This window comes from Daucus carota, chromosome 6 (assembly GCF_001625215.2).
Source record: "Daucus carota subsp. sativus chromosome 6, DH1 v3.0, whole genome shotgun sequence".
Classification (NCBI taxonomy): Eukaryota; Viridiplantae; Streptophyta; class Magnoliopsida; order Apiales; family Apiaceae; genus Daucus; species Daucus carota.
In genome coordinates this window covers 30,793,493-30,810,952 of record NC_030386.2, presented here as the reverse complement: position 1 = coordinate 30,810,952, position 17,460 = coordinate 30,793,493, and the positions used below count along the sequence as shown (strand labels likewise).

The 17,460-nt window shown below is 35.5% G+C and overlaps 4 protein-coding genes across 10 annotated transcripts; 3 read left to right on the top strand and 1 right to left on the bottom strand.

Annotated features, from left to right (window-relative positions):
• Nucleotides 1-124: 124 nt before the first annotated feature.
• LOC108192887 (uncharacterized) lies at nucleotides 125-2,140 on the top strand. The gene has a single exon (XM_017359408.2). The coding sequence runs from the start codon at nucleotides 480-482 to the stop codon at nucleotides 1,914-1,916; it is 1,437 nt and encodes a 478-aa protein (XP_017214897.1). The 5' UTR covers nucleotides 125-479; the 3' UTR covers nucleotides 1,917-2,140.
• A 51-nt stretch (nucleotides 2,141-2,191) lies between these two features.
• Nucleotides 2,192-12,188, bottom strand: LOC108192888 (tubby-like F-box protein 5). 6 transcript variants are annotated; one of them, XM_064080370.1, is made up of 8 exons: nucleotides 8,834-8,971; nucleotides 8,295-8,484; nucleotides 4,377-4,539; nucleotides 4,180-4,263; nucleotides 3,729-4,103; nucleotides 3,544-3,631; nucleotides 3,258-3,390; nucleotides 2,192-3,141 (listed from the first exon to the last, which is right to left on the bottom strand). In XM_064080370.1, exons 5-8 carry the CDS (start codon nucleotides 4,077-4,079, stop codon nucleotides 2,481-2,483), a joined length of 1,233 nt encoding a protein of 410 aa, XP_063936440.1. In that variant the 5' UTR covers nucleotides 4,080-4,103; nucleotides 4,180-4,263; nucleotides 4,377-4,539; nucleotides 8,295-8,484; nucleotides 8,834-8,971; the 3' UTR covers nucleotides 2,192-2,480. The 6 variants fall into 6 exon arrangements, 5 of the variants coding, with proteins under 5 accessions (XP_063936440.1, XP_063936439.1, XP_063936438.1 ...); XM_064080369.1 differs by having other exon boundaries at nucleotides 4,180-4,249; XM_064080368.1 differs by lacking the exons at nucleotides 4,180-4,263; nucleotides 4,377-4,539 and adding an exon at nucleotides 11,744-12,188 and having other exon boundaries at nucleotides 8,834-8,917.
• Nucleotides 9,148-10,564, top strand: LOC108192889 (uncharacterized). The gene is made up of 4 exons (XM_017359413.2): nucleotides 9,148-9,230; nucleotides 9,353-9,453; nucleotides 9,650-9,765; nucleotides 10,121-10,564. Exons 1-4 carry the CDS (start codon nucleotides 9,179-9,181, stop codon nucleotides 10,218-10,220), a joined length of 369 nt encoding a protein of 122 aa, XP_017214902.1. The 5' UTR covers nucleotides 9,148-9,178; the 3' UTR covers nucleotides 10,221-10,564.
• Nucleotides 12,189-14,683: 2,495 nt separating the features above from the next.
• LOC108225598 (uncharacterized) lies at nucleotides 14,684-17,098 on the top strand. 2 transcript variants are annotated; one of them, XM_017400510.2, is made up of 4 exons: nucleotides 14,684-14,727; nucleotides 14,862-14,972; nucleotides 16,305-16,510; nucleotides 16,645-17,098. In XM_017400510.2, the coding sequence occupies exons 2-4, from the start codon at nucleotides 14,883-14,885 to the stop codon at nucleotides 16,904-16,906; spliced, it is 558 nt and encodes a 185-aa protein (XP_017255999.1). In that variant the 5' UTR covers nucleotides 14,684-14,727; nucleotides 14,862-14,882; the 3' UTR covers nucleotides 16,907-17,098. The 2 variants fall into 2 exon arrangements, with proteins under 2 accessions (XP_017255999.1, XP_017255998.1); XM_017400509.2 differs by lacking the exon at nucleotides 14,684-14,727 and having other exon boundaries at nucleotides 14,734-14,972.
• Nucleotides 17,099-17,460: the final 362 nt, after the last annotated feature.

Here is a 17,460-nt window from a genome sequence, read left to right as displayed (position 1 = left end):
ATTAACATCAAATATAATAATTTTTTAATTTAAAACAACTATGTCCATGTTAATTTGTCATGGCTATTACTGATGGAATTTGTACAATAACGAGTTTATTTACTGGAAGAGATTTCCCTTCGCACCAAGTAGGGTGAGCAACAATTAGCGATCTTTCAGGAAACTAATTCATGATTGTTCGAGTAGAAGAAGTAGTCATTAATCTAGTTCTGTTCTTAATCAAGAGACCAATTGAAAGAAAGATCGCTGTGTGGATCACAAAGTTAATCCTGAAGCAAGAACAAAAGAATCTGTGTCTGGATCACAATACTTGTTTCAACAAGCGTGCAAATAAATGAAAGAAATATACTAATACAAAAGTGTGAAGCTAGGTACCAAAAGCAATCCTATTGCTTATTCATCCAGTATCAGTTGATTCAGTTGTATATGTATATCAACAACATCAAAACCTTTCTTTTATTTCTGCACCAATTCTATGAATGGCGGAACAAAGGCCAATGTTCCGATTTCGCCTCCCTTGGATGATTGCTTCAGCCCCTCCTACTGCAGGCGCAACTCCTAGCCCTCCCCACAATGAAGCCCCTTCAACCACAGAGCCAAATGTCAAGCCCATGGAGCCTGCCCAAAGACCTTTCAGGCTTCAAAGTGTAGCCCCGGCACAACCATCTCCTCAGGCGCCACCAAAGATATCTGCAGCACCAGAAACCAAGACTCAATCCCAATATTCTTATCAGCCAACATGGCCCTCTAAAATGCATACACAAATTGATTCTCAGCTCCCTTCACCGGCCTTGTCATCGCCTCAGTATAGCGCCACTTCTCAGCTCCCATCACCATCATTCACTACACCTCTCTTCAGTTCTGCTTCTCAACTCCCATCACCTCAGAGCAGTACTGCCACTTCTCAAGAACAAGATAATTCCCAGCTCCCATCACCTAAATCCGCCCCTCGGCCCTCATCACCTATATCTTCCCCTCAGCACTCACCACCGATGTCCTCCCCTCAGCCCTCATCACCTATCTCCTCCCCTGAGCCGTCGTCTACTCAAGTGAGAGAACCCTCTCAAACCTCATTAACATCCACAAATGTACAACCAACAGCAAGTTCAGAAACTCGTCTCCCAAATGTACATATCTCGAAGCCACAATTACCAGAGGATCTGTCCAACAAAGAAATTACACCAAGTGTAACATCAAAATCCTCGATGGAAGCAACCGCTCAACAGACTAGCAATGCTGCAAAGCCTCCGGAATCATCAGGTCCTTTAGCAGCTAATGCAGGACCTCCCGGAATAGTTAAAGAGATGCCTCCGCATAAAATCAGATCAGACGAAACTTTAATGGCACATGAAGAACCTAAGCAGAAGACAATGAATGAGGCAACAACTTCAAAACATGGCAACCTGGTTGGAAAACAAACTAAAAGCATGAAACCAACAAACAACAAAGGAGCATCCATGCAATTGTCAAGTGGAGATCGAGCTTCCTTCCAAGAAGAGATCAGAAGTGACATTTCTAAGCTAGTTGATAAGATGGCTACAGCTAATCCAGAGAATTTTAAAGATGAAAAGGGAAGCCTTGTAACCTTGGTTGGTAAAAACAAAGGAGCATCCATGAAACTAGGTTTTGATTTGGTAAGAAGAGGAAAGGAGCTCAAAATAGACGATGGAAACAGCAAAGAAGACCAAATGACAGAAGCAGTTATTAATAACAATGTCCAAGATATCAATAACTCGATTCTGATGAACAGTTTCATCGCTGAAAGGAGTCCTGGTGTTCACCTAGCTCTCCATTACGATGCAACAGAGCTCATCACGTCTTATGATAAAGAAGGGTCCCCCGAGGCACGTAAGGGAACGTCAACTCTACCACTTCCCAAAAGCCCTATGAGCCTACCACCAGAGGGAGATCCCTGAGGCTGAGAGAGCAGTCCCTTGCGGAAATCATGCTGGATCATTTAAAGATCATGCAGTGCTTCAGCTTCATGCAGTTATGGTGACAGTGATTAGAACAAAACTTAACAAGTCTCTAACAGGGCCAGAGCTTATATCATAAGCAATCAGTAGTAATAAGGATCTACATGATCCACATGACATACTGTAAAATGCATTTTTATTGTATTTTGGAGTTACATGGCTTTCGGATTTGCTTATTAATTGATAACAATGTCATTTTATGTCATGTAAAGTAAAGTTCATTCAAATTTGATGACTAAATAAAATTTACATATGCACAACTTATAAGGAATCTGCTCTAACTTAAAAACATGAAAGATAATACAATACAGTGGACATTACAAACCTTTCTGACTGAAGGATCATATACAATCTGACAGTTAGATATGATCATCTGATCATCGAAAATAACATCTCATACAACAATGGATGCTCTTTAACTTTCTCACTAATTAGAAGGATAGGGCTTAGAGAGATTTTGGCGGTGATTTGGACATCAATTCCTGGAGACCGTATACAGTATGCTTATTCACAGGCTGGTTTAAAACTGCTTAAACAGATAGCAAAGGCTTGAAAGGCAGAAAGAGGGTAGCGATAGTCCATAGTAAAGATGTCCTTAGAAATTTTTCCAAATTGTAGTATCACTTTCTCTTGTTCTGCAGATGGAATACTCTGTGATGGATCAACAGCTGCCACAAGCTGGAAGTTCTTGACAGAAGCAACAGTGACACGACCTTTGAAATTGAGACACCAACACTGCAATTGCTCATGCCATCTAGGAGACTTGTTTTTCAAATTTAATGGAACTTGTGTACTGCGAGTCAGTTCTGTTTTTTCACAGAGGCCTGTGGAGATAGAATCTGGGTACTCATCTCGCATGGCTGAAGAGGAACAAGATCTGTCATCAATACCATTCCCAAAAGTTGATGGAGTAGGAGCAGTCCCGCCATCCTGAATTGAAGCAAACGGTATTGCATGCATAGTACATTGCATTCTTCTAGGTCCTCTTGTGCGCAGAACATTAAGCTCGTATATGATGGTGGCCAATTTAAGATCATCAACTGCTACAGTTGGAGAAACCTTCGTTTTAAATACTTTCTGATACAAACAGAGATCAGATTCAAGTGGATATGCACATCGAGGCTGACAGTTGTAAACCATAAACTTGGTGCCAAGAAAATTGGACCTGTTTATAAATTTTAGCATAATTTCATTACTACCACATAGTATGTAGACGAAGTTATAAATTCCCTCTTGATTCAAGAGCTATTAAACCAAAGATGTGATGCAACATAAGCTAACCTTAACTTCCCAGCATAAGCATCACTGGCTTGAGAAAAATCATTAGCAAGCAAGGATATTATAAATTCGTTTTTCATGGACCTTCTAATCTTTTTTGCTGTCAACAACAATTTACTAGCGTCCCCTGCCAGAGCTGTGATTGGATTCTAAATCATTAAAGCAGTAGTGATTCTAAATATTGAAAACAAATGAGATCACTTGCAAATATACAATAGTTACTTTTATGTCAAAGATTATGTCGCTACAGTTCTAATCAAGTTGCTGGCAAACCAATGGAGCTGATTACCTGGACTGAGACCAAGATATAACCGATATGTTGATGCTGCTCTATCCCTCTTTATAAAGCATTGAAGCGGCAAGTCCCTTGGTCCAGGCTGTTAAAATAAATCAATTACAAATACCAAATAAGCTAAAATTTTAAACATTGAAATATGAAAAAACAGAAAGGGTTAAAAGGATGAATGAAGGTACCTGCTTCAATGAAATTGGGAACGTTAGCAACCCACATTGCTCTGGTGTCTTAACAATCTCTTTCGTGATACTCCTCCAAGATTTGCAAACTGCAGCACAACAAACTACATCTCTCCGTGCAGGCCATGTTGAGTGCACTTCTATTTTACGCATAATGTCTAAAAGCAACTCAGGGGGTAAATTTGCCCATCTGCTCTCATCAACTGTCGTAGATGGAGATAAAGACCTTTCAGGGGCTACATAAGACCTCCCACGCCCAGTCCCACACTTACGCTCAGCTAGCCTCCTTGAACTTCTCTCTGAATCCCCATGGATCCTCTGAAAACTGCGCAATAAACATCTATACGGCATTTTTAGGAAACCTTGGTGCTCAACCTGAGATTAATGTATTACAAGATGTATTAACAAACAACTCGAAATAGACAGAAACTTATTTATTCAGGAAGCTTACAGGATTTTGATGTCTCGCAATCAAACTTATAAGCCCAACTCACTTCGACATATTCAATGTAGCCTCCTCCCTAAACAAAAAGAGCTAATTGTATATTGCAGGTAATGAGAAGAGTTTGTTCCAATGTGTTGGATAAAACAAAAGAGGGTAGGGTGGTGACTCTTCAGAAACAAAATTTGTTTTGTTTTGAGCATTACCAAACACTAGGTGAACATTGGCGTGGCTGCTGCACCAACCACCATCCTAGCTGTTACAACCACCGTGGAACACCGCCGCGCCCGTGACATATCTATACAAATCTAGTATTTCTTAGACACTAGTTGCATGCTACAATTATTTGCTTCAACTAGAGTGTTATTCCTGCATAATGTTCTTGACAAGTTTAGGATTTTAAGCGGAAAGGAGGACAAATTTTAAATTTTCAAAATTTAAATACTCATGCATACTTGCCGGATATTTTCGGGCTCAAAGAGAGAAATATTGAAGGGTCTGTAATATTTGTTTGAGATTTTAACATTAGATTTGAGTAAACTTGAGATGGAGTCGATCTGTTGTGACACTACTCAATTGACAATTATAGTTTCCACAGCCTACAAACTTAATCAAGAATTTTTCCTCCACTAAATTAAAAAATGCATGAGCTATCATGTTATATTATGAAAAAACATGCATGCTTAATAGTTCTAGGTAATTACGATTAAAATGTAATGGATCACCTCTACGGCTCCATTAATAGGCAACAACACACCTGCCCCGCCTTTTTATGATTTAATATTAACCTATTCGGAAGTTCCAGAGTCCTGTTAAAAGGTTTGACTAATTATACTCCCTCTTCCCATTTTATGTGAGCTATTTTTCTTTTTTGGATGTCCCAAAAAGAATAAATCTTCAATTTATGGCATCTATTTAAGATTATTACAACCAGATATTCATAAACTACCGTCATTTAAATACCCACGGCCTCTTTTTATGTGCCTAAGATTAAGTCAAACATTCATTTCTTAAAAATCGTGCTAGTCATACTGGCTCATACATTTTGGGACTGGCTAATACATTTTGGGATGGAGGGAGTATAATTTTGATGTTTTATAGTTAGCGGGTTCAGAGATCGATTCATACTCAAATAACTAATTGATATTATATTATGTTATATATATTAATTAATTATGTTATTATTGATATATACCAACAATATATTTTAATACATGTATATAAATAATTTTTGGTTTTCATGAAGTAAAGTTCAGTCTGACTCGGTTCATGGAATATATTCGGTCTAATTCAGTTAAGAAAAACAAAATCCGATTTTAAGTTATTTTTTCAGTTTCGGTCGCCAAGCTGAAAAAGTAATCACTTCTACACGAAACTTGGCATTTTGGAAATGAAAGTGTCTATAATTATCGTAAAGCCCGTATATTTCAAACTTGGAATTTAGATAGTTTCTATAAATTTAAAAGGAAGATGCTTCTCTCTTAAATATAAAACTGGTAAGTGGTAATGGTGAATACAATGTTCCGAGCAAGTATCTGGACTAGTTTCAAAGATCTGTGTTGTAGTCATGACTATTTTGAATATTATCAAAAAGTTAAATGGGCTATCCAGAGCATAGCTGATGAATATGATAGATAACTTAAGAGTGCTAGTCGGCAAAATGAAAGAATACAAAACAATGAAGACAAACTGCAGAATTATAATTTTCTTGTAGGGATAGCATACCATATACAGTGATTTTATGATTTCATGACTCGTTCTTGATGATTCTTTCCTCTGTCATTTACCAGTATGTTTGTTTTCTCCTTCTGCTTAATCCATATTATCAAAATGATGTTTATATCATAATATCATTGTTCGTCGAGTGCGGCTCACTACCCACCTGGCACTTGTTAACATCGCGTTATTCTTCTGAGTGTGACTCACTGCTCACTCTTCACCTCCTAATAAAATCTTCCTTTTCATTCATTGCAATTTTTAATAATAATATTGTTATTCACCTCCTTCAAATATATATTATATCATACATACACACAAACTCATTTAATTGACTTTTTTCTATCATTAATTTATCTATCTTTATACATTTTAAAGTTTCATATTTACAAAATGACATGTACTTTGTAATTTTATAAGCTGTATTTCTAGAAGATATTATATACACAAGGTTAAAAACAAATTACTGCTCTTGCATCTACAAATGCCAACCATCAATTATCAAATATGACACTACCTATCTGAAAAAGAAGAAGAAACAATCAAATACCAAAACAGCAGCATAAGAGTCCTATGAGTTATTTATGGAAATAAGAGTCCTATGGGTTTTCTGCATTAAACTTGTGGACTCTACTTCTACATGTACTGCTCTCTTGCAATGTATATATTTATGGAACTAAAGCCAATCTTCATTCTAGCATGTATCTTAACCTGAATAATATGGACTTCATGATTATTTCCTAAGATTTGAGAAAGCTGGCTACATTTACTCTGTATCTACATCCACCAAATAGAAAGTATAATATGAATATCTTGTAAAATGTGCAGGATGATTAAGTTGTGCAGGACATCAGCATCACTTGTAAGATGCCACTGGTTATGGCTAATCCTTACCTAATGGCAAGTTCTAATAAAGACTTTGGGGGCACTTGGTTAATAACTAACGAGCCTTGTTAATGGGATTCGGAACCTCATACTCATAACCGTGTACTACTTGTGTGTGGATTGAAAATTTTGTTGTTTGGAATGGGACCTCATTTCCTCTTGGTTAGTAAATCATTCCTTCCACATCCAAACACCCCCTTTCACCAGACATGATTTATTAGTACTATAGTTTATATCCCTGCATCAATTATTGATCAATCCTACTAGTATCTACAGGACTGCAACTTTGAAACTTGTGTGAGTATAATAAACCTGCAAGAAGACAATGTTTCTGTTTAATTCATAAGATTAAAGTCTGCTGTGATGCAGATTTGAAAATTGCTCTGTGATCAGGATATCATTTTTGTTATTATGTGCTAATTAGAAATTTACTTCTCTCAGATTTTTCTTTGAGTCACACCAAATTTACGAATTGTTCAGATTCTAATGATGCATAAGGGACTAAGCGTACCACATAGATCATGATTGACTACTTTGGTAGTCAGGGTCTCAGGGACAAACTTCATGCTAGCTTCAAGTACATTTCTATCTATAAATCAGGGACAGAGAAATTGGTGGTTGTGAGGGCAAAAAGAATTTAAACATACAAGTGATGGGATTTTAAACCAGTTTGAACATATTATAGGGAAGAAATGACTGTACAAAGCAAAATGATAAGTATTTTAAAGAACAAGAATGCCCATGCTCTCTGGTGACAATCCCCGGGTCATTCACCATAGAGGCAAAAGCTAATATGTTCAAAATGATAGAAGATATATAGAAATAAGTGGGGGCAAATACCCTCGTTGCCCGCACGGTAGCTCTGACCCTGCCTATGATCAGCCAGGTGGTTTTGTTAAGAAAGCCATTTGATGTTAGAACATCTCCGACCTTGCTATTCATATAAATAGCTAAAATACTGTTAAATTACTATAAATATGTATTAGTTAAAACCAGGCTGGCCAGTTATTTGTTTTACTCCAACCATACCAGTTATGTTGGCTATTTATTCAATAAATTTTAATTAGACTGCATAGATAGACTACTGGATATACATGCACATAGATATAGGTAAAGAGAAAAACTGTATAAATATGATAAAATAAACAGATAGCCAATGAGAAAATGTCGCCAAGTCTGTTGATGATTCTTGGGCTTAGCACATTTTTTACGAGCCACCTTAGCCTGTTGGAGGAAAAGAAATGCAATATGACTAGCTATTAGAGCAACTCCGATGCTCCTATCCATTTGTGCAAGCTAAATAATTGTAAAATACTAAGTCGCTAAAACTTGACTAGTCAAATTTCATGTTTTGCTCCATTATGCTAGCCAAATTGACTAGTTGTATAATTATTTTATCGTAAAATACAAGATATAATAAAGAAAAAGAATCAAATTAACACATGTGAGCATGCATAGCAATTGGTGGAGAGGAGAGATAACAATTAAATGATCAAGTAGCCAGTTGTAGAAAATAGCTATACCATATACCGAGTACCATCGGAGTTGCAATTAGCTGATATTCTGACTAAAAGAGTGAAAGTGAATTTGTTGAGCACCATTGGACTTGCTCTAAACAGGCTTTCCTTTCTTCTACTTAAACTAGAAATAATCTTTACTCCTAACAATTTGAGATGGGCTGCTCATTGCAGACTCAGACTTGAACGTAGATACCTACATAAGTAACATACAATCATTTGTCAATGTAAGAAACTTCAAAGTTTTATTGCTATCTCTATTCTCCATGCCCGCTTCCACAATTTCAGTCACATTACAAGAGGAACAAGTCTTTAGAAAAAAGAGTAGTACACACACACATACAGGACCTCACACAAAATAAACTATGTTCAAAATGATAAGCGGTGAACCAAATATTTCGCACTTTTTCTTTATATTTTTATGTTTAGTTCTACACTGTGTTCAACTTTAAAACAATTTTTTTAGTTCTCACTATTCTCCTTCACTGCTCATTTAATACTGACCACATATATATATAGAGAGAGAGAGAGGAGGAGGGAAGTACCTGTGACCATAATTATCTTTATAGCATGCATAATTTCATGTAACACAGCAGGTTGTTAGGAGAATTTGTCTTGGCTTGGCATGGCTTACACAGACAATACAAAAGAAGTATAAAATGACAATAATCAGTTAGTATTACAGCTAAAATATGAAGTATGCCATATGTATGACATCAAATATTCAAGCCTATCTTTCACAACTATCTACATCAGATAAGATTGGCAATAGCTTAGGCCCACCGACCAAATTTACTAAGCCTTTCACCTTATAAATAGGAAACAGTATTAATGTCTAATTTTTACACTAGCACACACTTGAGTTAAGCCAAAACAAGGATATTCACATCATGGGTTCTCTAATGGCTGGTTGGGGCTCTAATGTTCAAGATCCCGCGGCAGGTAAGCATATTGGTACTATTTTTGGATAATATATATACATGTAATTTGCAAATTTAATCTCCTGTTCGTTTGGTATCAATATATATTCGATTTGCCATGAAACTTTATGAAACTATATACAGTAAAATACCAAAGGAATCATTCACTGACAAGGGACGAAATTGATACTTACTGGAAGTCCAAGAAGCAAAAAGAGGAGGAACATAATGAAATTGTTTCTGAGGTGATTATATATGTGTTCAAAGCTATCTATATTAAATTTAACAAGCCGATTCATGGATTCAAGCTTAATTTTTATGCTGCATGACGCATATATATTGTTTTAAACTGAAGTACTCAATTAATTTCATTTTAAAACTGCAACTTGATATTAATTTGAATCATAATGAAGTACTTACTTTTCTACCCTCTCTTCACAGGAAACTGATAGAGTTGAGAAAATTTATCAACTATCAAGTTCAGTCCCACTCTCTGTCACCAAAGCAAGTGATAATAGAGAAGGTAGCTTAGAGAAACTAATCCTCAAAACGGAGTGGTAAGTGCTTATCATTGTAGCTAACTTTCATATTTAAATGAACCGTCATTGGTATAGTTGGAACATATCGAAGAAATCATTCTCATATAATTTCTTTGCAAAAACATAGTTTATGTTTAAGTACATATCATTGTAGCTAATTTTATATTTAAGCAAGCAGTCATTGGTCCGGCTGGTATATAATTTTTCTAAAAAATTTATTTTCATATGATTTCTCTGCAAGGACATAGTTTATAAATTAGGTACTAGTATTATTTAAAGTCAAAAAATAAAACCCATAAATTTAAAATAATATTGACACAAAGTGAACCTGTATCTGAAAAACCTTTATGCTTGTGGTGATTGATGGTTTCAGGTGGATGAGAAGTAACTCAGCATTCCTGAACGAGCCACCAGTACTAGCTCCACTGGCGGAAGGAGTGACACGTCAGCATAAGAAGTTTGTTAGTGGATGATATGGATGCCTCCAAGTTCAACATGCTTGCACCAGCAGTAGCATCTCATAATCTAGTAATGTTACACCGTTAGTGAATATAAATAAGTTTATATATGCATTGGTGCACACATAAACCTGTCTAGAGCTTAGTACTGGAGAGTTGTAATAGTCGTAGTATGCTAGTTGGAGTTTCTTGCAGTAAGCACGGCATGTAGTTTGTTAAAATTGTATTGTGTGTGTTAATGTATAAATGTATTTTTACAAACTAAATAATAATTTGTATGAGTACAGGGTCTTTAACTCTTTATTGCTGCAAAATAAGGGAATATATTGAACAGAAGTAGTAGTTCTCAAAAGTCCTTATATTACTTGGAGTCCATCAAAGAGAAAGCTCAACTTCTGGTGTATGAGTATGCGGAGAGTTCCGGGGTTGCTAAGAAATTAGTGGTGAGTATTCAGAATATAATTAGAGAAGAGAAGCCACTGTTATTCTGATAGATTGTTATATCCACTGCTTTCTTTTGCAATAACTTGCTAAAGGAATGTACCATGTAGGTTTGAGTTTGACCTCATAACTTAATCATAACAAACCGCTGTATCATTCTCACGTATGGCTTAAGCCCTTCGGGACTCTCTAAATATTAAAGTATCTGGTACTTATTATTCTTAAAAATGAAATCAAATTAATTTTAGACAACTGAACATGAACATATTAAAATTTTCATTCAAAGCGAACAAAAATAATTCCAGTTTTATCAACAAATTAAGTCAAACTAATATGTCATTTCTCACAAAAAAACTGAAATCCTGATCATCTATATACAGAAGTAGGGGTGGCAATTTCGGGTAACAGAAGCGCAAGTTTGTTTTCTGCACTGGGAGGTATATCTAGTTATGCTTGTTTTAAATTTGAATGGTTTCAAATGGCTATTGGTTTCTACCATAAGGTTGCATTACTGCACTAGAATAATGAATATTTTCTTAGTGATCCTTTTCCCTCCGACCACATCCCTTTTCGTGGGTTACAAAGTTGTGTTCGACCAATGACTCTCATTCGAGTAGCTTCATAAAAAGGTGAACATATATATAGTTCTGTTGATGATTGTTATGCTTGCTTTGACGTTGAGGTCCAATTGGTTGTTCGTACAACTATTGTACAGAACTGGATACAAAAGGGAACCAATGTGCACTGTGACAAGGCTAGGTCAAAGACAGATGACAGCAAGCACAAAAGCAAGAAGGAGACTAATAACAAAACGGAACAGACTTGAGTGCAATTTAACGGGCTTACTCGTTTTAATTAGTTGATAAATTCATGTTGGTTCTACGAGTGTGAATTACTCAATGGGATATAAAGTAGAGGGCTTGGGTCGTTGATATATATACAACTTAATAAACTAGCTAAGAGAAACTTTGCGTTCTCGCAGACCATATGTCAAATACCTTAGCTGCTTATCAGCCATCCTCTGAGCTGCTCAACAGCGTGCACAGCAAAATAAAAAACTACAACTATAGATAGAAACCTGTTTGCAAATAGCATACCTTAAAACACATATTCGCTCTGGTAGAGGGGTTGCGCCATGTTATTCGACCAGTTACTGTTTTTAAGGAGCTCAATGTTGAAAAGCGGTGCACTCTTCAGACAAGCTCCCGCCTCTCCAACGGCCTCAAGTGATTTTTTTTTAAAATTTAATAACCTAAGTATTCACGTATATTAATTTATTATTATTAAATATACTATTTATCTTTTTATGGGAGTGAAATGGACTCTTCCAAGCCTCTGGGAGGGAAAGGGATAATTTTATTAATATTTTAAAATTTTCCTTAAATAATAATAAAATTATAAATACACAGTAAAAATGAAAGAAATATCAAAATGATTATGATATTTAATATTTAATATATTTATTATATTATTTTAAAAAAAATTGATCTAGGAGTTGGGTGGAGATGCTCGAGGGCTACAAGGATGGCTCGGGACAATTTGGGAGGAAAATGAAGTTTTTATAACTCGATGATCTTGTGCTTGTTGAAAACGTCAATTATATTTTGCATTAGGGCAACTCCAACCCAACACCAAATCACCATTTTGATGTCAAATTTGGTGTCAAATTCACTCCAACCCAACATCAAATTGGTGTAAAGTTGACACCAAATGAATTGGTTGACACCAAATTTGGTGTCAAGTATTGATTTGGTGCAACTTTTACACCAAATTTGGAGTTTTCAAAAATACCTACTATACCCTCACATATGTTAATGAAAACAAAATTATTCTATCTATGTCCCATTAAAGTTGTCTTATGTTTTATTATTTATTCTTTAATCATAATTGTTTTAAATTTTCCTTCTTTACTATTTTACTCAATTTTTTATTTATTTCCAAATATCAATAAATTTATATTCTTATATAGAAGATATGTTTTTTAAATAGATTTGATTAAAAATAAAATACAAAGTGATTAAATTTACCTCACATATGTATTATCATGCACAACTTGATAGTTGAGGATGAACGAGACTTGAATTTGCATGTACATGATTATGTGGAAACATCTTCTGCTGCTGTCGAAATGGAAAGAAATGGAGATGACGAATTTCAAGATTTTCTTAGTAGATATCGACAAATTAAATATAAGGAAGCTCATTTTGAACTTCGCAACGCCTTGATCGAGCACATATGGGAAGAGCATGGGAATTCATATATTTAAGTTGTCCTCTTGAATTTATTAATAAATTTATAATTATTTTAGGTCCTTGTTTATTGAACATGTTAAAATTTAAGTACAAATTCAATAATGATATAAATAACTTAAAAAGAGAGAATATTCCATTTAATGTGTAAAAGATTCTTTTTGGTGTAAGATATGGTGTTGATGGGTTGGAGTGAAATTTTGATTTGGTGTAGTTTTCACACCAAATTGGTGTATTTTTCACACCAAAATGGTGTTATGGGTTGGAGATGGTCTTATCAGTATAAGATTATTAAGCAAAGATAAATCGATTTTTGAGCTTATTACATTTTGTAACCCCACACTTTGGCTGATTAGTAAATCAGACTCCACACTTTGAAACGTGACAGTTTGTAACCCTAAGTTTCATTTAGCTTTCGATTTGTAACCCTGGCCCACACATCCGTTAAAAATAGTCATTACATTAACTGTTTGAAAAGTAACCATGTGTATATTAATTTCTAACAGCTACTTTACTCCACGCGACTCCTCAAAATTTATGTATCATATTTGGAAAATATTTCTAAAATTTGTAGTTTGATATATATTGTTTTGTGTGTTCAGAAATAATTTTAGAATATCATACATAAATTTTGAGAGGTCACAAGGGGTAAAGTAGATGTTAGAAACTAATATATACATTGTTACCTCTCAAACAGTTAAAGTTAACGATTGTTTTTAACGGATGTGTGGGCCAGAGTTACAAATCGAAAGCTAAATGAAACTTAGGGTTACAAACTGTCACGTTTCAAAGTGTGGGGTCTGATTTGCTAATCAGCCAAAGTGTGAGGTTACAAAGTGCAATAAGCACTCGATTTTTTAAAGATAACTTCATACTTATAAGTTTATACTATATATTGGGGTCGTTTGGGTTAGCTTAAAATAAGTGCTTTTTGCTTAAAATAAAAAAGTGAAGTAGAAGTCAGAAGCAAGTTGAGACTTATAAGTGATTAAACTGTTTGGCAAATAAGCAGAAGTCCTGAAACAAAAGTTAGTAATCCTAACTTTTTTTAAGTGCTTCTCTACTTTTTACACAAACGGTACAAATAAGTGCTAATAACTTATAAGCCCAGAAGTCGGCTTATATTTGCCTGCCAAACACCACCATTTTGTATATTGAACCTCCATCGATTTTAATTGAACTTCACCAATCACCCAGCTTAAAAAGCTTCCTTTAGTCCCATGTTATGAAAAATGGCTATACAATTTTATTTTTTTTAATTAAATAGCGGTTCTTGTTGCAAGGAAGGCTCCTTGTCAATTAAGCTGACAAACGGGCCTCAACCTGTTAGACGGGTCAGTTACATACTTGGTCTTACACTTTTAGGTGGAAGAAAAAGACTTCCCACCATAAAGATGATGAGGAGAACAGAACCATATCCCGCTGCACGGGGTTTGCGTAGAATGTAATTCCCTGCGTGACACTTAAAAAATATTGTATTTATTCTTCACCGACACGATTGTATCGAAAAGGAGGGAGATTTATAGAATTATTAGCTGTTATACAATGCTATGCAGTGCGTATTCGAAAAAATAAGTGTTTACTCAAAAATGTATTTAAGAATTGTTACATTTTCTCTCAAAAAAAAAAAAAGAATTGTTACATTTTTTTTTTAACGTACGAACCGCAACCGTCTTTGAGTGCTAGATAAATAAATACCTATTTTTCGGATAAACTAAGCCAAACGACTCCATATCGATATATAAGTATCCATGCACCTTCCGTTTCTACTAACTTTAATAGTTCCCGTGTCTTTATCACCTTGCTGGTGAGGTCTTAGTAATAACTAGCAGGTGGAACATTTATTGTTTTTCTCTGTCTGCTTAGGAGTTACTTCTCTTCTCTTTTCTTCTTGTACAAATTATTACTTGTAGTGTTTAAAAGGTAGAAGCATCATAGATCGGAATTAATTTGCATTCGTGTTTAGTTTTTGAAGCACATCGAATCCATGGCGTCCAAATTGGTGATGATCGTCGTCGTCGTTTTCGACATTATTGCTTTTGGCTTGGCGGTTGCTGCTGAGCAGCGTAGAAGCACTGTATGTCTTTGCATTTCTCTCTTTTATTAGGTGCTGTGAATATCTGTTATGTGTGTGAATGTATATTTGTCCCAATGCTTCATGAACGAAACCCCTTGATTTTCCTCTGTTTAGTTAGAGAGGATTTTTTGATTCTGCAGGACTATTAGCAGGAGGCATTGTAGTTTATAGTTTTGGTCTTGCTATTAGTATTAAATTTCTTTTGATTTTACCAGGTTTAAATCCGGAATCAGAATAAACATAGTAGCTACCATAACCAATATCAGCAGAATCCTCACATTAAAGAAAATACTACTGCATACACCAAATTCTCAAGTTCTTAAAATTTGAGAAGAGATGTAGCTAGGTACTAGATCGTCGAGTAATTTCACGTTATTCGCCCTTTTAGGGGCTTGTGATATGTTAATCGCGCATGATTTTCTATAACCAGTGGCGGAGCTACATTGGGCCCATGACCTGCCTGACCCCCTTGAAATTTTATAAGTATTGTTGTATAATATATAATCACATGTGATAGGTAGATCAAGTGGTACTAGTCATAGTATAATTTCTTAAAAGATTATGTTTGATTCTTTATGTAGTTATTTTTTCCCATATTTTTTCAACATATTTTGGCCCTCCCTGGCTGAATTTTTTTTTCAGCTATGGCAAAAAAAAATCACCATAGTTGGCCCTCCCTGATTATAAACTTTGGCTAGTTTTGAATTATTTTTTTCCCAATGTACTTCCGTTGGTTTTGCGGATCCTTGCAAACAAATATCAATAATCAATATTCTTCGTTTTACACTTTAAGCAGGCTGAAGTTTTGATTGCAGTGTATATTTGTATAACGTGCAACTCTTATGTTGTGTTTGGTTGGGGTGAATGATTCCGGAAGGAATGGAATGAAAAATGAACTATCTTATGGACAATTTTTGAGAAATTTCATTCCTTCCTCCATTCCATTCCTTACATCATGTGTTAGATATCACACCTTCAATTTGAGATGGAATGCTCCATTCTCTTCTATCCTCAATTTCTTCTCAAATCTCATCATAGCAATTTTGCACTATCTCAATTTTCAAAACTTTCTTTCTATCTCTATTAGTTTCAAGTAATTTTACTCCTTTCATTCCATTCCATTCCATTCTCACCAACCAAACACAACATTAGTCCTTGGTGTTCAAAATCATTTCTATACTGACAGTGACTGTGCTCATCTGTTAATTATCAGTTGAAAACTGTAAAATCCTGGATTTATAATACCGTATTCATAGTAGAACACTTTGAAGTTCCCAGTTCATTATCAACAGAAACTAACAAGTAATGATACCAAATATTCTTTCTCCGCAGGCCACGACAACCAAAGATTCAGAACAGAACTACAATTATTGTGTCTATGACTCTGACATCTCAACTGGGTATGGTGTTGGAGCTTTCTTGTTTCTCATGGCCAGTCAGGCAATCATAATGGTAGCGAGTCGTTGTTTCTGTTGTGGAAAGGCTTTGAGTCCTGGGGGCTCCAGGGCTTGTGCACTTCTTCTTTTTGTATTCTGCTGGTATGCTTTAAAATGCTGTCATCAACACTATGAGTAGTAAAAATCACATTTGATGTTCAGTATTTTTCTTTTCTTGGCAAGTGAGCTGTCACGCCTGACTTTTAACCATTTTTACGTGTTAATTTATTAAATAGGGTGACATTCTTGATTGCTGAGGCATGCCTGTTAGCTGGTTCAGTGAGGAATGCTTATCACACCAAGTATACCACAATTTTCAGTGAAAATCCACCGTCTTGCCAGACAGTAAGGAAGGGTGTCTTTGCAGCTGGCGCAGCCTTCACTTTCTTCACTGGCATACTAACTCCGTTCTACTACATTTCCTATTCCAAGTCCCGAGGAAGCTTTGCACCCTATGGCGCTGGGGAAGCTGGTGTGGGACTTGGAAGCTACAAGTGAGGCCTTTCACTGCTGATTCATTGATTAGTTAACTTTTGGAAGTGAAATTTCGTAGTTAAAATAGCTTTTATTTTTTATGGATGTGTCACAAATCTTTGGTCCTTGATGCTTCTGGGAAAAAATAATGTCAAGATATAAGGATATGACTGGATTTTTGTTTTGTGTCAATAACATTGCCTTGTTATGTTCTCAGTCTGCTGAATTAGGATTTTTGACGTTCAAAATTTAGTGTGCTCAAGTAAAGGTGAAAGATATTTGTAAATTCTAACTAAAACACTCGTAAAGAGCTAAGGAAAAAGTGCAACGATAAAGTAACAGCATCCATGAACGTTGAATTGGTACTATGATGTTGAGATTCAGATTCTGTGCTAACAAATTCCGATCTTCTGCAACTGCCTGCGAGTAGAAACAACACATGCTCGTTCTCATTTCTGGCTGTCCTATCAGTTCACTTTCCTCAACTGAGTTCACATTTTTGGGCATCCTAAATACATAGGTGGACGAACATAGAAGTTCACATTTTTTAGCATCCTAAATATGTAATCGGACGAACA